Source organism: Leptopilina boulardi, unplaced genomic scaffold (genome assembly GCF_019393585.1).
Source record: "Leptopilina boulardi isolate dan_hultmark-lab unplaced genomic scaffold, ZJU_Lbou_2.1 LbouV2_399, whole genome shotgun sequence".
In the NCBI taxonomy this organism is placed as follows: Eukaryota; Metazoa; Arthropoda; class Insecta; order Hymenoptera; family Figitidae; genus Leptopilina; species Leptopilina boulardi.
The window spans coordinates 1,043,590-1,065,351 of NW_026137972.1; the positions used below are offsets into that span (position 1 = coordinate 1,043,590).

A 21,762-nucleotide genomic window follows, 5' to 3' on the forward strand; every position below is an offset into this window, starting at 1 on the left:
AATGCCGATAATATTGCCCACTTGAAGCATTCATTATCCTCTTCATTTCTGACATTGACACAGGCACGTTTAGCTTTAATAGATGTCGGTAGATCAATAAAAGAACCAATACGCAAAGGATTGTATTTGTTAATATTGACATCTAATCTATGGATTGAATAGTTGCCAATTTGATTCTTTATCTTGAAAATCTTCAATTTCTTTAAGGGTTTTCTGCTTTACATAATCATTATACCAATCGCGTAACTCAGTTGAAGAGAAAATTGACTCTGACTTATTAATGAAATATTTTATATCGAATTCTGTAGTGCCGTCAGGTAAAAGTTTTTTATATTTTGCATTGAATACTGTATATACTTTCAACGCACCGAACGTGTCTAAGCAAGTTTTAATGTGATTTTCAAAAGGAACAAAGGCATCATCTAAAAAATCATTAACATCTAAGTGACTTAAATTAATGACTGTACCGATTTGTAATCAATTATTAAAAGCCGAATCAGTTAGAGCCCATTTAATTTTTTCATTTGATTGATTAAGTCCTGCACCGCGCTTCATCAGCGAATCAAAGTGGCATTTCAAGTAATTTATATGATGTAATAACGTTAAGATCCTATGTTTTTGAGGAACTGAGAAGCTATATTTTCTAAAAAATTTAATTAAAATTGCATAATTTTGTATAGACTTGTGATGCCATTGAAACGTCATGAGTCGATCGTCATCGGATTTTCTAGAGTTAGATGGCAATGATCTTTAACTCTTACTTCTCCGTGCTTGATAGTTTTCTTACAAATATGACAAATATAAGCTACTTCAAATGCGGCTTTTTGATCTGCATTTAGAGTAACTGATATGTACTAAAAACGAATTTTTATTTTTATTTATTTGTCACGTCACCGTAACATTTTTTATAAAAATAATAATAATTAATAAATAAATATTTATATAAAATAAATTCTTTTATAAATAAATATATTTGTAAATAAATAATTGTTCTTTAATAAACAAATATTTGTGGATAAACAATTGTTTATAAATAAACAAATATATTTATAAATAAACAAATATATAATATATAATCATGTCACCGTCACATTTTTTTATAATAAATAATAATTGTTGTTAATAATTAATTTTAATAAAATAAATATTCTTGTAATATTAAATTATAAATGAGCGTTTATAAATAAACAAATATTTGTAAACATATATTTGCAAGTAAACAATTGTTTATAAATAACAAATCTATTTATAAACAAAAATAATTATTATCAAAACTAAATATATAGACAGAAATAATCAATGTAATTAATATTAATCAATATGTAAAATTATTATATTTCATAAAGGTGTGATGTTCTTAATATTTAAAATTAGAAAAGACGATCTAAAAAAAGCAGGAAATCTATTATGGAGTCTCTCATACACTCTTTAAATCATTCAACATTTCAAAAAAAAAAAAAAAAAAAGAATAATAAATAATAATAATAAATAACAATTAAAATAAAACAGATAACACTCGCCTACAGAGACAAGATTATTACCAAACAATCTTCTCTTCTCTTTTTTTTATTATCTTTTTTTTGCCTTCAATCGTACACCTAAAAACAAATAAATTAACATAAAATAATTATATCAATAAATTATTTTATAATTTGGTTCTTATAAATTTTTTTTTTACTCGCATTAATTTATTCAATCTTCCATTAATTTTATATTTGCATCCCTTGAAAATAAAATTCTCATCTAGACCTTTGTTTTCATTTACAAGAATTTTTTTTATCCTATCAGCATAGTTTTTTCTTGTAGATGGGGACATTTCAACCCATCTGGATGGAAATAATATCTTCTTTTCATTATGTATGAAGAAGGGTGCCGAAAAGAGTGTTCTCCTCCCTCCTTCATATTTAACAAGTTCTCTGTCCACCTATAAAAAAATATATATAAATAAAATAATAATACTAATAACAATAATAATAATTATTATTCTTTTTCTATTAATATTAATATAAAGAAAACAATATAAAAATACTCACCAATTTTACTTCGTTGTTTTTTATAATAAAAAACTTTTTATTATAAAAATAAACACCCTTTTGATCCTTTATAATTTGATCCCCAATTTTCTGCCGTAATTCTGCCTGCTGGCCTACAGGCAATGTCGACCAAAAACTAGGACCATATATACGCTTCCCTTTTAGTTTTGTAATAAAGAAATTATTTTCTTTACTTTCCAAACACCAAACATTATTTTGCCATTTATTTACTTCATACATATGAATGGACATTTCAACCCATCTGGATGGAAATAATATCTTCTTTTCATTAAGTATGAAGAAGGGTGCCGAAAAGAGTGTTCACCTCCCTCCTTCATATTTAACAAGTTCTCTGTCCACCTATAAAAAAATATATATAAATAAAATAATAATACTAATAACAATAATAATAATTATTATTCTTTTTCTATTAATATTAATATAAAGAAAACAATATAAAAATACTCACCAATTTTACTTCGTTGTTTTTTATAATAAAAAACTTTTTATTATAAAAATAAACACCCTTTTGATCCTTTATAATTTGATCCCCAATTTTCTGCCGTAATTCTGCCTGCTGGCCTACAGGCAATGTCGACCAAAAACTAGGACCATATATACGCTTCCCTTTTAGTTTTGTAATAAAGAAATTATTTTCTTTACTTTCCAAACACCAAACATTACTTTGCCATTTATTTACTTCATACATATGAAGTAATTCATCCTCACTATCATCTAAACCATTTTCCACTTCACTGGAATAAATATTATTAAATATTATTAAATTTTCCTAATCTAATGAACTTATAATTATTCCCTAATCTTTTTCCTCAATTTAACTTAATTAAATAAATTAAGTTGGGAAGAGGTATTAAATGAATGATCTAAAAAATATTATTTATTTAATAAAATTATTTATTAATAAACAAAATATAAAAGTTTATTTAAAAGAAAATATAATGCTTTTAATTATTTAATGGTTGAGAAACAATTATCAAATATTCCTTCCTATAAGATTTGGGTTTCGACAGCTGGACCCCTCAACGTAAGATAAGATCTTCTATGTCAGATGTTAAAGGTCGCTCGTAAAAATTTATGACAGAATTTTCACTGGAACTCTGGACCGTATTTTCTGTATCTCACTAACTTATTTGACTTTTTTTTATTTGCTGAACACTTGTATTTATATATTTATATATTTATATATATATAGCACTTATGAATGATTTTTTGTAACTGGAGATACTGCTGACACTTATGTATATATATATATATATATATATATATAATAAGGTAGATTTCATAATTATTATAATGTACAAATTGTCATAAACATAACAATATTATTCCATATTCTAAGCGAACCTCAACATATTTTAAAAACTTTTTTATACAATTTATTTATTAAGAAATATTTTTAAAATATTTAGCATATTTAATAATAGATATCGTACGCATATTTATAATTATCTCTCATAGTAGCTTCACATTCTTTGTTACATTCATTGTTTTCAAAGACTAAACCTTCTCCAATTAATTCTAAATCCACTTGCCCCAAAAATTCTTCTAATTTTGGAAAAATCTTATTTTTATCAACATACAATTTTATTGTCCACGTGGCAAAGGGACTTAACATATAATCACCATTTGCAATTTTCTCATACATTAGGGATGGATAACTCGAAATTTCACCACATGTCTCTGGATAGTTAAAAGTCATAACAGTTTGATTTGTTTTAATTTCAAAGGTCTTGTTATTAAATCGATAATGAGAATCACCATGATGTGTTAAATTCACTCGAACAGTTTTCAATATCTCAAACAATTTTCTTTGTATTTCAGGATTCGTTGAAGTAAAAAGTATTCCAATTTTATTGAATTTCAAAGCATTGACACTGCTCGTTGGTGAATGTGCAACTATTGTTTCTTCTTTACCATTTAGAATGTTATTAATTGCCGATAAACTATTTTCTCTACTCCAAACAAAAAATGACCTTTGATATGAACTACAACTACCTCTATAGGGTCTTTGTGCTCTGTGTTGTAGAATTTCGTTAAAATCTTTATCCTCATTAAAGAAAGACTTAAACTTTGCGACATTACTTATTATAGCGTCTATCTCACTGTGAATATCATTTTGTATTGAGTTTTTCCATCCTATTGTCTTTAAAATATCGCCACCATTTGGAAAAGAAAATTGCTTAAAGGCAAATCTCCAATTTTTATAAATTTCATTTATTTTGTTGTACCAAATGGCCGTTTCTAGTTTTATTAATGCTCCCGTCAAGTGATGATCTTTGGCTAATATTTTACTGTACTTGGATAATTGCAGCATAGCCGTATATTTTATTTCAGATTTTCTTCTTTGGTAAGACAAAATATTGTTATGCATTTGGCATACTTTTTGAAAGGTGACTAGAATTTTTTGAAGAGTCCAATTCATTTCTTCGGGAACTTGAAAACCATCGAATGTTTTATTTAAGGTGCGTTGTACATTTTCGATAGTATTAGCAACATTCCATTCGGCAATGATAATTTGATTTTCATTTATTTCGTTTATGTTATTATATGCTTGATCTACAAAGTCTGTCACTTTTTTTAACATTGGTTCAGTATCAGCGTAAATTTTTTCTTCGATTATGTACAATTTTTTTAAATTTTCACTAGATTCTTTTAAAGCTTTGTCAATTTCTGCAACTTTATCGACATCTTTCATAATGCTTGAAACAGTGTCAGACGTAGTTTGTAATACTTCTGCATTTACTTTTAAATATTTTAAAACATTTAAACTAATTTTACAGTCATTAACTTTTGTCATGTCATTTTCCTTTGTAGCTTGATCCAAATTATTCAATATAACATTTTCTTCCGCTATGTAAATTCCCTGTCGATCGTAAGATTTGTAACTTATTAACCGTGGTTCTGAATCAGATTTTTTAAATATATTTTTTATTCTATTTCGCATGCCATTAATGACATTCTTTCCAGAATTCGACACATTTTTCATCATCTGTGAAATGTTTAATTCTAGGAGTTCTTCTTCATTTGGTTCGTCTTTTTTCAAAAAAGTTTCGGTGGCTAATGAAAGTAATTTGACCGCTTTAGGTACTTCTGCAACCTGTGCTGAGAAATTAGTTTGAGTAAGTTGCGATTCTAGAACCGACAAAGAAGAAATAGCTGCAGTTGATACCAAACCAAGTGCCGGATTAACAGCTCCCAGTAGTACACATCCAATTTTCATTAATCCAAATAAACCTTTTAATACCATTATCTTTTGTAGATTCTGTCGATTTTCAATTAGTTCTTTTTCGTTTTCTTTTGATGCTTTCTGTAATTCTGAAATCTCTTCAAGAAGAGAATTTATTTCCCCATCTAATGTATTTTCCAAGTCTGTCATTGCGTTTTTCAAATCATCTCCAATTAAAAATTTTGCTTCCTCAGTTAGATCGTCCAAGGAACTTAAAGTAGTATTAAGTGATTCAATGTCAGAGTCCATTTTTTTCTGTTTTTCCAATTCTTTAACTTCATTTAACAAATAGTTGAGTCCTTTGTGTAGTTTTGTCATTACAGAATATCCTGCCTTTTTGTTTAAAATCCTAAGTGTATCTGTAAACGTAAATATAGTTAAATAATGATTTTTGAAAATTAGATATTCTGAAAATGTAGTAATACGTACCGTTAATTCGATCCTCAATTCCAATGATAATATCCTTAAACAATCTGTTATTCTCAACTTCATAATTAGCCTTTATTGAATAATTATGAATCCGTTGTTGCAAATTTCTATATAACGGAATGAGATGATAACGCTCTTGTAAGCCAAAACGTTGAAGCTCCAATCCAGTAAATTCGTCAACTAAACTCTTGGTGTCATAGAGATTTGTTATTTCTTGTCGACTATTCAGTGAATCGTAGAAAGAAGGTAATTCACTACTGCCATTGTTTTTAGTCAATTCAGGCCTGACATATAATTTATATTCGTTTATTGTTTGGGAAATACTTTGAACAATAGGAGCAATTTTTGGCACTTGACGCATTTTCAAACTAATTCCATTAACTCCGTTTTTACCAGAATTACCGCGATTATTATCTTTTGATTCATCAAGAAAATGGTACATTGAATTTCCCAATATAGATATAGCACATATTGCTCTCTTTTTATCTCCATTTTTGCCTCCAAGTCCAGCATATCCACCAAGTCCTTTAGCACCATTTTTGCCATTACCATTATTAATTCTTACATAACTTTCGCCATCTTCCTTTGATAAATCGAACAGAATAACACTTCCTCCATTACCTCCTAATCCATATGCACCACCATTTCCACCTCTACCTCCGCTTTGTCCTTTCTGTCCATAAACAAGATACTGTTCATAAGTGTGAATTTGAACAGTTAAAGCATAAGTCACAATTGACTCTTTTAGGCGTTCAATTTTAAACCCTTCTGCAGTACGGCTAGTACAGTCAAATTTTCCCTTTTGTAAAGTATCTCCATTTTTACCCATTGCTCCATGACCACCATCTTGACCCTTTCCACCTGCTCCTCCAAATGCAAATATATTTAATTGATGTCCATTGATTATTTTATTTGCAATTCCATAAAAACTTCCAGCAGGTCCTCCTGGTAATCCAGCCCTTCCATCGGCTCCATTCTTATTACCAGTTGTATTTCCATTCCTTGCATAATCCTCTTTCAAATTATCACCATTTTTTCCATTTAATTTAATTACCGTTCTCCCAATCACCTCCCAAATTGGAGCAATAATTGCCACTTGTATCTCCTTACCACTCAAATCTAAATTATCGTTTACAATAACCTTTTCCACTGCAAATATTTCTATAAATCTCGTTTTTCTTCCACATTGTTCAGTGTCAATTTCACTCAGTCTGATAATTTTACCTCTCACTTGCAATTTTCTCCCTTCCCGTATCACTATACAATTTGTTTCAAAATTTCTCGAATAAAAATACCCTCCCTCTTCTTTTTGATACCATTTCACCAATTTTTCCGGATTTTCTAATTTAAAATTCTTTAAAGGTTTTGTCCATTCTTCTAGAGCAGAATTAAATGTATCTGATGTCATATAGAGAAATTGAATAACATCAATGTTTTGTGGCAAAAAATATGTCTCTTTAAAAGTTTCTTCGAATATTGTATATTCAAATGTATTTTCCATATTTTGGAGAAAACTTCTTGGAGTTTTGGCACTACTCATTAATTGTGCAAATCGTAATAGATAATTGTAACTTTTCGCTATATTCGTCGACGCTTCGTCAGTATTATTGTTTCCATTTTCAGTAAGAGTATCAAAATAGATTTTCAATCGTTTCTCCGCAAAATTTTTTACATCAATGATTACTTTATTTTTTACATAATCTGTAGCGCAATTTATTATTATTTGAAAATGCATATCAAGATTAAATTGAAAATTACTAGAATCCTCATTTCTGCTGGAATAAAAAATATTTTGAATAAAGGTAGCAACGTTTAGATTATTTGATGATTGTTTATTAAAAATAGCAATTGGTGGTCCATTCTCATTTAAGTAACGACCAACAAATTCGATAAGCTCCGGTCTGTTTAGTTTTTCAACAGCGTTGTTTAATTTTGCGACAATATTTACTTTTTGTACATCAGTATTTAGTGTCAATGCAATACCAACGCTATTGTAAATATCTGAAATATCCTTAAAAATACTGACAAATTCTTGGAAAATTTTAGTAGCTTTTTCAATATTATCAGAGTGAATAATGAATTTTACATATACAGCTGATTCTAGAAATAAAACATTCTTATAAATGTCCGTAATATTAGTTTTAAATGTCTCATGCAAAGGAAGGAAAATTGCATTCTTCATAGAAAGTTCATTTTTTAATGGTGGATAAATATTTTCTGTATCTGTTAATACTATCAGTACTTTTTCAACAGGTGATTTAAATTTTTCAACATTTTTCAAATTTTCGAGAAATTTTATATTTCCCTCATCATTGCAACGTATTTTCTAAAATTAAAAAATTTTTTTAGTTATTTACAATTTTTTGAAACTTAATAATTAAATTACTTACATTAGCAGATAGTTCGTAATTTTCATATAAATTTTTCGCTAAATTCAATGAAATTAAAGCAACGAAAAGGAGAGAAATAAATATCTTTCTCCAAATATCCATAATTAAGAAAAAATTTTTTTACTGTTTTAGAATATAATTTTCCAACGATAAATGCAAAATAATATTTAGATCAAAAATTATTACGGTATATATAAGTAATTAATTAATTAATTAATTCATTATTTTTACGTCTTTTTCTCTATTCAAATAGTAATTATAATAAATTAAAAAATTGTCTAGACATTTCCCTAAAATACATATAAAAATATATCTATTAACAATAGAGAAATTTTGTTAGCGTAAGTTCTGACGCAAGTAGAGTGTTGATTTTAATTTATTAAAATATTATAACTTGTAAATTGTCAACAGAGTAGATACAAAATATGCATATAATGAAGACAAATTTTACAATTATAGATGTATACAAATATTGAACCATAAAATTTTATAGGAAATGAAAAAAAATGTATAAATATCAATTATTTTAACAGATGTTGATTATGTTAATAGAGAATTACATTTTAAAAATTTTATTACTATAGGAAGCGGAATATTATTTGTATTTGAATATTTTAACATGATGCAATGTTGTTTTTAGAGACTCGCATATTCGGATATTCTATTTGAATAACAATATTATTTATAATAAAACTATAATTAGTTATTAACTGCGCTATTGAAATGGCGATGTAACGGAAATTAGCATACAAGAAAATTTTTCCATTTGAATTAAATTCCGCATTTTGATATAAAAAAAACATTTTTCTATCATAATTAAAACATGTCAAGAAGAATAAGAAAATTAAAAATGAAGATGAATAAAATAAATTTAAAATTAATTTTAACAGGAAAAATTAAAAATAAATATTTTAAATCAATTTTGTATACGCTGAGCATTTGTAAAATATTTAAAAATATTATGCCATATTAATTTGATGTTTATTTTTCAGTCCTGCAAAATAAAACATAAGTAATAATGTTAATACAATGTTCTAATTTTTTAATAATAAAAAAATTCATATGAATGTTATTAGCAATATCATTATATTCATAATAAATTTAAATTAAAAATTAATATTAAATCACAATCTATTTTTTCATTGAGTAGAATTAATATTTTAATGGATTAATCAAAGTAGATCCTTTATCAAATTCGTTATTCCGTACCTGGAGTAGATGGTACATTGAAGCTGATGTTTGAGGTTCATCATACAATATTTCTTGCATTTATGTCATTCATACCTTTCATTTCTTCTGCGTTTTTCCGCAATGCAGGTTGACAACATGTGCAAAAAACAATTTTTAAAAATTTGTTGCGAATTAAAAATTTTTTAAATTTTAATCTATGAATTTTGTTCTCTTACAATTTTGATTTTAGCTTGATATTTGTGAAGGTCGCTTTTTAAATATAATTTCTTCATTTTAATTTTCTGCCAGATTCGCTTCATATTAATTATCTTTAAAAAAACAATGAAGATTGCCTATCATCGGGACGTGATATTCCGTAGTTAGTCTCATGAGTTGATTTTTCAACTTTTTCCATTCCATCAAATCCATGATTGATTTTCTTCAAAAGTAAAGAGAAAAAATTTATTCAATCAATTAACAATAGCTAATTTTCGTTTCAGCATCCGAGTCGTAATTTTCATCCATAATGAATGGGTATCTTGGATCATAATAAATAGGAACACCTACTAAGTCTGGATGATATTTGTGAGCGTTCCTCTTTATTTCGATCGTGCACCTTTCACATTCATTTGCACGTCTTTTTATATAATATAATTGAATTTGGCAAAAATTACATAGTAAATTTTCAATTTTATTAGACGGAAAATGTGTTATATAAAATTCTTCGTATAAATTTGTATTTTCGCAATTATTTAAACAATCTTCGCATGATAGCTTGTCCCCTCTTTTATAAATTATACGGTATTGGTATATAATACAGCAATAAAATAAGGACAATATGTGTTTAACTATTACAGCTTCTTTTTGATATGTGTTCTATTGAACTTCTTTCTGTTGCTAATTGATTGGTAGCATCTGAAGAGAACAAAAGAACCAGTGTAAAGTAATTTACAATTATCACCATACTTGATTCGCATATAATTATAATGAAAATCATATATCAATGTCTTTGATATGTCTAAGACGCTAAGTCCAATATAGATTGGCTTATTCATAAACACTTCACTTTTTGTAAGTTCCGCAGAAATAATGTTTTCATTAAAGATAGCTCTTGTGTGAAAGTTAGGTTTCTATATAAGAGCCTCAGTGCTATGAATCATTTAAGGAACTGTAAAATTTCTCTATTGGCGGACTTGTTCCTCATCAAGTTTTAATTTACAATCCAAGTACTCATATAGAAAAATTCCTTTACAGGTTAGTAACTGAATTTTATCCATATCATAGGCTTGAAATTCTGAATTTACAATATTATAACTTGTCAGATAAGAAGCTAATTTATCCAAAGATGATGCCATCAATCTGAAGGAATCTATAAATTTAAATTTGATATCATTTTTTTGAACATGTTTTATAAAACTTATGTACTTTTCTTTATTTATTGGAAGAAGACTAATATTACCTTCAAACTCAGTCGCGATAGCTTTTATAATGAAATGAGCATCATAACAACTCAAGTTATGAAAAACCACAGGAATAGTTTTTGAAACCTGATATTTAAGATTGCAATCTTAATATTGCGACTCCTCTTCATTTACTTGTTATATGACAATGATTTCTAACCTTACCAGCCCCATCCGTGATATTTTTTCTACAGATGTGACAAACGTTAGCACTTCTAAATGCCGCTTTTTGAGTTGCATTTGAGTACTGTTCATTACTACTTTTGTTTTGTGTTTCAAAAATATTAAAAAGATGAATGACACTAAAGTACGTGTCTTTAAAAACTGCACTCAACATCCTCTCCAACCTGTTTCAATTCACGAGCAAACCACTTTGCTGCATCTTCATTAATAGGGGATGCTTTGTATACTCATAAAGTGTCATCATAACACTTTAAATAGTAGCCAAAGCTTAGAAGTTTATGGTTTTAAAAAACTTTTGTAATATCCCCTATGGATGAAGAATCAGTTACAGGAAGCAGTAAGCATATATGATAAACAAAGCACGCTCCTTATTATAAAAATTCTTAAATTGGACCCTTTTTTGTCCTGACTTTGGTAAAATAGTTTTTGTTTTATTTAATTTTATACAATTTTCTGTATGGTTATTAAGTTTCTCTTCATTTTCAAAATAATGCAAACAACGCTCACAAAAATGCTTCTTATATGTAGACTGTGATAATTTTTTACTTACAATCCTGGATAAATTTTTTATCCAAACAAAATGATAATTGAAAGAGGTGGTAGTGTTTGATTTTTCAGCACAATCTTCCTCGTCACATTCATCTAAATAATCTTTCTCAATGCGACAAGATTTACATGTGAAACTTCCTAACTAGATGAGAGATATAATTACATTCAATTTTGATTTATGATTTTGCAAACCATAAACATTTACTAAAACATCATTTTGAGATTAAAATTGTCGGATGTCCTTAAATGTTACAGGAAATATAATACCTGTAAAATTTAAAGTATCTTTGGAAGACAATTTAGACAAATGTCTGGAGTTGAAGGACGATCAGAGAATGGTAATTACACTAATAATAACACTATAAAATAACACTAATAATAATAACACTACCTTTTTTTCCTTCTTTACCTTCATTACCTCCGTTTCCACCAATCTGTCCAGGCTTTCCCTTTATTTCATAAATCTCTCGGTGGGAAAAACTTGGTGCTCCCAATGTTTAATTATCATGAGCTTTCTGATAATCTTTTCCGATTCGCTTACATTCCCAGTTGGTCAAATTTGATGAACATTCTAATTGCGGTATGTCCTAAGTTCTCCCATCGGCGCCATTAGCCCCGTCTCCGCCATGTTGTCCATTTCCACCTCTTCCTCAATTTGCTAAAATAGTTCAACAACTATAAAATGTAAATGTACTTACCACCACCAAACGATTATTCTTTATAGAATAATATGTTCCTCTCACATAATAAACTCCTAATGATCCTTGGTGGTTATACTCCGCCACCAGTTCCGTCCTCCTATCGATGGATTTTAAATGAGTAGGTAATTCCACCTTCACATCATTGAATTCAATGTATTGGTTCTGTTTCTTTTTTGACAAATCATCTTCTTCATTATTTCTCCTCTTAACTCCCACGGACATTATCGTCAACTTTTGAAGAATGTAATAAATTAATGGCTCTTTGTACAGAATATAAATTAGAAAAACCTGTATATAAATTTTCTTCGCAAAATAAAAAACAATGCTCTATTTCAGTTCAAGTACATGATAAAATAGAAAATGGTTTTATAGATGACTTTTCTGTTGGCCAAACTCTTGTTGCCAATAAAATGATTAGAAAAATATTATTTATTCCAAACTATTTTCAAATGAAAAACAAAAAACCAAAAGAAAAAGTAATTCTTAATATTCCTCAAACTAAAAGACGAAAAAATTCAAAAACCTCTCCTATTCTTAAAGACCCAACTGCAAATAAATTGTCACCTTTATCCTCAATTTCCAGAATTATAAGTCAAATACCATCAGTATCCTCAATTTCCAAATTTATTAATACTCTCTCACATGAACCTCCTAATTCAAAAATTCGTCAAAGTAATACGAAAAAAATCAAGAGTCTGGTCATCTGTAAAAGATGTACTCATTGTGGTTATCATATTAAAAAATAAAAAATATATAATTATCTGTAATAAATCAAGATGACTCGAATTTTATATTGAACAACTGGAGTATTTTCTTAAGCATACATTTTAATTTTTAGATATAATAAAAAGAGACATTAAATAATTGATAATAATATAGAGATATTTCTGTTTCAGGTGATTAAAATATATTATGGACATTCATTATATTAATATTTGCTATTTTTCTTCCAGGATATATTTTAACATTATAAAATTTACTTTTTTTTTCTTTTAAAAAATCGAGATTGAAATTTTTTTTTCCAAATTCAAAATATTCGAAAATTAAAAAAAGTACTGCCAGATTAAAACATAAATATCTCGTAAACTATAAGTCTAATAAAAAAAATGTCATCAATACTTTTTTGTAGAGAATTTAATAAGCTTTAATTTGATACATATAAACATATACATTCAAACCTTAATCTTAGAATTCCCATACAAATTCTAATCTATTTTAAATATCACTCATATAAAATATATACATATATAAATCAAAAAAAAAACCTAATCTAACTCACTAATTTTATTATTTTTAAAATAAAACTGTTGCTCCATGAACCATCTTATTCCTTGGTTTCCCCTTGACATTTCCTTTACTAACTTTAATTTTAGAAATTCATGGTACCCATGCCATTTGTAAGGTAAAACATAGGTACCCCCTTTATAAATAATTGTTGGAAAATTTTTTACATACCGTCTCGCCCCCAATCTTATAACCGCTCTTGAAGGGACCTGTAACAATAAATTTTATTGTTTACAGTCTACTTCAAATAATTAATAAATCCTAACAATAACAACAAGATTAAAATTACTTACCACATACAGTTGTTTATTTTCCAGCTTATAGAATACTTCGTTAACTTTATACACCCCTTCTGGTCCTTGTAGCTCATATTCTCTAAGCAGCTCCTGCCGCAAATTAATAAATCGAAGAGTTGAGGGTAGTTCAACTTCTTCCTCCCCGAGTTTAATGCAATATATCAGCTTAAATTTCTCTCCAATGTTATTCCCCTTTTCAATTTTTCTTTTAACAGCTCTCACATGCCCTGCACTCTTACTAACACTATTTTCACTTTCTTGAACACAATTAGTGTCTCCTAGAACCCTTTCAATAGTAGTAGGGGACAAAATTCCCTTCTCAAAAATAGAATCAAAATTATCGAAACTTTCAGCGGCCATATCTTTTTCTTTTAAGAAATTTAAAAAAAAAATCAACTGAGACACTTAGAATTTTGAGACTTAGTAAGATTTGAGATTTTCAAAGTTTACTATGTAAGAAGCAAAATAGTACTGACCTTTCTTACACTAGCTTGTCAACCCATCCTTGTACCTTCCTAATTTTTTTTTAGTCATTTTTCCCCACTTCTTGCACTTTTCTCAATTTTTTTTTAGTCATTTTTCCCCACCTCTTGCACTTTTCTAAATTTTTTCTCTACCTTTTGTCAAAGAATTGACTTTAAAAAAAAAAAATAAGAAGAATACTATATTGTGTGTTCTTGCAAAAACAATTGTTTTTCACAAATACCAAGTTCTCTATCCAAAAATATTAATGCTTAAACACAAATACAATTTTTTACTCTTACTTTATGAAAAAATATAAATTGATATGCCTTTATGTTTCCGAAAGGAACAAAGTGTAAATGCTCACATGGTCCGTATAGGTTAGAAACGTCTGCAATATTGATAATTTGACTTATTCCGACGTAATCTTTATAACTTTTTAACTTGTTATGTTACAGTTTTAAAACCGTTATCTTGAAAAGGCCTTTCTTAGAGAGGCGAAAGCTGGATTTTTTATTATTTTATTTGTAATCATTGAGAAATTTCTCAATAGAACATTATTATTTTTATGAAATAAAGATCAGTATATATAAACAAAATCAACATCTATGACAATAATTGGACTCTGATCAACAATAATAACACCTTATAAAAAATCTTTCTTTTATGTATAAATGACCCTTGCGTTTTGTATCTTCCTACGTCTATGTACTAAAAATAAAATTTTTGGTGCATCGGCCGGTGTGAACAGGAAAGAGAATATAAATTTAAAATCTATACACTAAAAATATAATTTTTTGTTCATCTTCCGCTGTAAACAGGGAAGAAAAACTAAATTCATTCTTTTTTCTAAAATATTTTTCAAAAATAATGAGAGAGGAGAAAAAATTCTTGAACCAATAAATCTAAAAATCCTTCTATTTCTTACTTACATTTAACACAAATGACAATTCTATAAGTGAAAGTCGATCCAAAAGTGAAAGCAGTCAAAATAATAAAGAAAAGATCAAAAGTCTGGTCATTTGTAAAAAATGTATTAATTGTGGTTATCATATAAAAAAATATAAATAAAATAAAATAGAATAAATTAATGAATAAATCTCTGTTTCAGAAGCAACAACTCAGTTTAAGTTTTTCAAATTTTTTATATCTTCTCTATTTTTAATCCAATAATCAACTACAATAGTTTATTTTCTTCGTAAAAGATGACACTTTAATGCCGATTGAAGAACTAAAAGCAATCACGTTTTTTTTTAATCAATAAATTTAAAAATTTCTTTTTTTCAAAAAAGTTACTGTCAGATAAAAACGTAAATATTGCGCGACCTATAAGTCTAATTGAAAAATGTCATCAATACTTTTTTGTAGAGAATTTAATTAGCTTTAACATGAGCACAAAAAAAAATCGGGTGAGTACTTACCGAGATATTTGCAAATTAGTGTAGTATAAATTTTTGTTTTTCTGATTTTTAAAATTTTCCTATAAATTTTTTTTTATTATTTTTAATATAAAATATTATTTATTTACACACACACAAAATACATACATACATACATTAAAAATACAAATATATTTATTTTTACACTAAATCCGAAATTATATTTTTTTTATAATAATACTGCCTGCCCATAAACCACCTTGCCCCTTGATGAGACTTTCTCATCTCCTTTACAAGTGCAACTTTTAAATGCACGGGATATTCGTGCCATTCGTATGGAAGCGTATATGTCACTCCATCATACAAGAGCTCTGGATATACCCTTTCGAACCTTTTTCCTCTCGATTCAATAAAGGCTTTTGCGGGAACCTGTAATAATGAATTTTTTTTTATTTTCAATTCAAATTATTGAACAATATTTAAAATATTAAAAATTAAGTTACTTACCACCACCATTTGATTATTCTTTATAGAATAATATATACCCCTCACATGGTATACTCCTAGTGGTCCTTGGCGGTTATACTCCGCCACTAATTCTGTCCTTTTGTCGACAGACCTTAACTGTGTGGGTAATTCCACTGCCACTTTGTCGAACTGGATGTAATGATTCCCCGCATGTTTTTTTTTAGCACTTCCTCTTCACCATCACTTTTCCTTTTCACTCCTACGGAAACTGCCTCCTCATTTACACTTTTAATTTCTTCTAAATTCACTGACTCTATTTCGCCTAAATTTGCCATAAAGTTTGTGAAATCTAAATCGCTGAGAAACTCCTCTATTTCACTAGGAGAAAACTTCTCCTCTTCAAAAAATGTATATAAATCGATACTACAATCTTGAGTATTTTTTTGACGACATCGCGTTAATGATAAATATAAGGCACTGATCTTTCTTAAACTAAAGTTTTAAACCCATCCTAACATCCTTTTATAATTTTTGGACATTTTCTCCCCACCTCTTGTACAATTTTTCCCTTTTTTTCACAAATTCCTTACTATGACCATTTTCCAAAAACTATCTTTTCATTTATAACACCTTTGTTTTTTCTCTCAAAATATATAGATATATATATAATGTATATATAAGAACAAAGTTATAAAAAAACGGACACACCTTATTCTTTCTCCATTTATTCTAAAAACGTACCTAAAAGTTCAAAAAGGAATTTTTTTTGTTTTCTCTCAAATATATATATATATATACATTTAAGGAAAAGAAAAAAAAAGTAAAGTAATAAAAAAAATAAACATAGAATTAAGAACACTCTATATCTTTAAACTTGTAACCTTTTAAAAAATTTATGACTTTACCTAACTGGATCCTAAATTCTTTTAGGTAATATGAACGCGCAAATTACGAAAAGGATAAATTCTCCAGTGACAGACTTGGAAAATTAAGCCATCGAATTTTCATTTTCAAAACCCGTATATTCAATACCGGAATTGAGTAACCAAGAAATAGCAACATGTTCCATAGAACATAAAAACGATTATTTGGAGGAAGTGTCTATAGAAAAACAGTTAAATATCAAAGTCACAAAAAGAAAGCTAGCTCTAGTAATGTTAAAAAGATTATATGATCGATATGATTTCAATAACATTGAAACTGATATAGATGAATGGAGCGATAAAGTTCAATTAATTAAATGGGAATCTTCCTGCGAGCGATGTTTCGAACGATACCATGTGGCGACAAATTGCTTTAATTTTAAAAGAAATAAAAAATACCCAGATTAGAATTAAGCCAAAATTTGTTGTATATCTAAATATCATTAACATCATTAACTCTGTATTCATGTCAAAACTTCGAATGCTTCTCGTTTTTCTCTTAAAGGAGGGAGGGATGTATAGATGTATATCTATATATATATATATAAAAATAAAGAGAAAAAATTCTTTTTGCAAATAAAAAAATTGCAAAACTTTTATCTTGAAGTAACAAAGATTTTCTTTTTTCCTTCAAAAAATAAAAAAAAGAGACAAAAAAGCCCCCAAACAAAAAAAAAGTTAATTAACAAATAAACATTAATTTTTCTAACAAAAAAACTGCATGAGAATAGTATTGTATATATAAAATAATAATAATAATAAAAGTTATAATCAAAAAATAAGTATGTTATAAAAAAAAATTATTATTATTATTTTGTTCAGATGCTTCCGGTAGATCAGCAACCGAATAAAGTACAAGAAAATACGTATCAGAAAAAAGTTCACATAATTAAACATATACTGTCATTATTCTATTGCTGTGTCATTTACTAACACCGCAGAATATATAAAATAGGAGATAAGTTTTCGTGCGAAAATTGTTGCGAGAATATAAATCTATATGAGGAATTTAATGTAACACATTTGCCATGTAATAACATTAATAATTTAAAATGTAATTTTTGCCAAATTCAATTATATTATATAAAAAGACGTGCAAATGAATGCGAGAGCTGCACGATCGAAATAAAGAGGAACGCCCACAAATACCACCCAGATCTGGTAGGTGTTCCTATTTACTTTGATCCAAGATATCCATTCATTGAAGGCGAAAATTACGATTCCGATGCCGAGACCGAAATTAACTATGGTTAATTAATTAATTTAAAATTTTTTCTCTTTAATAGATATTAAATAAGAATTACTATTAAAACTTTTATATATAGAATATAAGTAAAAATATATGTTAAAAAAAAAATATATATATAATAAAAAAAAATAAAATAAAAAAAAATAAATAAATAAAAATAAAAACAAGATAATAAACATACGAAATACTTTACTTTAGATTACAAGGAATAACGAAATGATTCCTACAAAAGAAATTCCTAAAGTTATTCCAAATAAAACAATCGACGGTGTAATACCCACAGAATACCCAGCGACTTATAGCCTATTATTAGCATGCTCCTGCATGAAATTGTTACCTTATATTTTCTTTTTATACTTTAACGAAAAAACAGAAGTTAGACTATGTTCATTTTGTTACGAAACCCTAGACGATACTGATAAGGAAAAATACACAGAATTTTTTGAATGGCACTCAATTGCCAATTTTATTCGTATATTTACCTATTGCCATTTATGCAGAGAAGAATTAGTTACAGATAGATGCAAGGCATCAGAATGCCTTGCATGTATTGAAAAATTCCTTAAAAGTAGAAAAGAAATCCGACAGGGAGTTGATGTATTAGTTAAGATCGAAGATTAAAATAACAAAAATAAAACATGTTAAAATATACTTACCATCGCTTAAATAATTTATTTAACAAAATAAAATTTTTTATAACAAATATTGTTAAAAATGTAACCTTTGTTCAAATAATCTATGTAACTTCATTTAAATAATATATGTAAGAAACTGAAACATTTGTAATAAATATTTCTATCTTCGTTAGAATAATCTATATAATGTCACGTCACCGTAACTTTTACATTCATAATTATAAGAATTCTTTTAATCAATACCGAAATTTGATTACCACAACGTGACACGAAATTTTGAGATTTAAAACATGTAAATCGAGATTGAAATTTTTTTTTCTCTTCCCAAATTCAAATATTCGAAAATAAAAAAAAATCAATTTTTAAAAATTTTTAAACTTCATTTTCTTGTAGTTCGTATCAATACCGAAATTTGATTACCACAACGTGCCACGAAATTTTGAGATTTAAAACATGTAAATTGAGATTTTATTTATTTTTTTTCAAATTTTCAAAATTTCTTTTAATCTCATCTACAAATTTTTTTTTAGATACCCCAGTTGCTTAAAATTCAAATAAAAATTCAAAATTCAAATTCAAATTCAAAAAAAGAAAAAAAAAAAATAATAATAATTTTAATTTCAATTTCATTTATTAACGGGACATGCCCTTTCGTACAAAAGTACTCCTAAATTCTAATAGTTACGTAAGTAACAATACAAAATATAAAATATTAACTAAATCTAGGTAGGCGCTATAATGATTAAAGTTCAGTATAAGTTTATATAGTAAAGAATAACATAAATCAAATTACATTATTATCAAAGGAGAAGATTAATTTTTTTTGAATCTACTTTACCATTATATCAATTAATTTCAAAAATAATTGTAATTGTAATTGTAATAATAATAATTGTAATTGTAATTGTATTCAATAATAATAGGGGAAAGTGGTCCTATGTCGGCCCTGTGGGTAAAGTTGGCCCCCCAGGTTTCTCAGAGCTGGCGTTCGCGTCCAATTAATAATTTTAAACAAACTCTTTTTTTACATACACTAAAATAATTATTTTAGTGTTTGTTAATATGTCACACCACAAAATTATTAATTCGACGCGAACGCCAGCTCTGAGAAACTCGGGGGGGCCAACTTTACCCACAGGGCCGACATAGGACCACTCTCCCTAATAATAATAATAATAATAATAATAATTTTATAATTATAATAATAAATAAATAAAAAAAATATATATATAAAAAAATATAATAATAAGATACTTTTATAAATTAATATAGAATTTATAATTATGCAATATAACTTTAAGGAAAGGATACAGGTATATTAAAACAAAAACATTTTTCCTATAAAATTTATTTATTTATCTTTTTTTTTATTGTCAATTTAATTATAATATACATACATGCACACATACAACATACATACATACATCAAAATATATTTTCAATTTAAATCCGATATCACATTTCCCTTATAATAATATTGACGGCCCATAAACCATCGTAAACCGTGATGAGCGCTCCTCATCTCTCTCACTAATTCTAATTTTAAAAATTGTGGATAGCCGTGCCACTCGTAAGGCAAAATATAGGTGACGTCATCATATAAAAATTCGGGATACATCCTCTCAAATCTTTTTCCCCCTAATTCAAAGATTGACTTTGAAGGAATCTGTAACAATAAAATTTATTACTTATTTTCAAATTCAAAATTATTGATAATAATAATAATTATAACTATGAAATATAAATGTACTTACATTTACCAGCCGATTATTCTTTATTGAATAATAAGCTCCTCTAACACAGAACACCTTTTGGCCCCTGACAGTTGTACTCGGCCACTAGTTCAGTTCTTTTATTTATAGACCTTAAATGGGTGGGTAACTCCTCCTTTACACCATCAAGTTCAATATATTCATTTTGTTTCCTCTCTACCGTTGACATTGACTTCTCCACCACACTGTCACTTTTTCTTCTTTTTTCTATCGAATCTTTTTCCTCATTTTTCCTTTTTATTGATACAGAAACTGCCTCCTCTTCTACACCTTCACTGTCTTCGGAATTCCTGGCTTCCACTTCCTCCAATTTAGAAATAAAATTTTTAAATTCCAAATCATTTAAAAACTCCTCTATTTCACTTGAGGAGAATTTCTCCTCTTGCAAAAAAGCATCTAAATCGACACTAAAATCTTCAGACATCGCGTTATTGTAAAAAAAAAAAATAAGAACTTTGATGACAAGTAAATAGGCACTGACCTTTCCTAAACTAAAGTTGTCAACCCATCCTAACACCTTTTTATAATTCTTGGACATTTTCTCCCCACCTCTTGTACAATTTTCCCCACTTTTACAATTTTTTTTTCTTTTCACAAATTTCTTACTATGACTATTTTCCAAAAAACTATCTTTTCTTCTATAACACCTTTACTTTTCTCTCTTGGAACATATAGATATATATATCTGTATATACATATATATATATATATATGTTCTATAAAAAAACGGATATACCTTTTCTTTTCCCATTTATTCTAAAAGAAAACATGCAAAAAAAAATTCTAAAAAAAAAAAAAAAAAGAAAACATAGAATTAAGAATAGAATCTCTTTTTAACTTGTAACCTTTTAAGAAAATTTATGACCTTACCTAACTGGATCCTAAATTCTTTTAGGTAATATGAACGCGCAAACTATGAAACGGGTAAATTCTCCAGTAACAGATTTGGAGAATTTAGCCATTGAATTCTCGTTTACAAAACCTATATACTTAATACCGGAATCGAGGGACCAAGACATAGCGACGTGTTCTATAGAACATGAAAATGATTATTTAGAAGTATCTATAGAGAAACATTCAAATACAAAAGACACTAAAAGAAAACTCGCTCAGACAATGTTAAAAAGATTAC

At 27.4% G+C, this 21,762-nt stretch overlaps 2 protein-coding genes across 2 annotated transcripts; both read right to left on the minus strand.

Annotated features, from left to right (window-relative positions):
• Positions 1 to 2,927: 2,927 nt before the first annotated feature.
• LOC127289000 (uncharacterized) lies at positions 2,928 to 8,244 on the minus strand. The gene is made up of 3 exons (XM_051316731.1): positions 8,100 to 8,244; positions 5,710 to 8,035; positions 2,928 to 5,639 (listed from the first exon to the last, which is right to left on the minus strand). The coding sequence occupies exons 1-3, from the start codon at positions 8,199 to 8,201 to the stop codon at positions 3,469 to 3,471; spliced, it is 4,599 nt and encodes a 1,532-aa protein (XP_051172688.1). The 5' UTR covers positions 8,202 to 8,244; the 3' UTR covers positions 2,928 to 3,468.
• A 12,098-nt stretch (positions 8,245 to 20,342) lies between these two features.
• Positions 20,343 to 21,188, minus strand: LOC127289009 (uncharacterized). The gene is made up of 2 exons (XM_051316750.1): positions 20,613 to 21,188; positions 20,343 to 20,524 (listed from the first exon to the last, which is right to left on the minus strand). The coding sequence occupies exon 1, from the start codon at positions 21,166 to 21,168 to the stop codon at positions 20,653 to 20,655; it is 516 nt and encodes a 171-aa protein (XP_051172707.1). The 5' UTR covers positions 21,169 to 21,188; the 3' UTR covers positions 20,343 to 20,524; positions 20,613 to 20,652.
• Between the last annotated feature and the right edge of the window lie 574 nt (positions 21,189 to 21,762).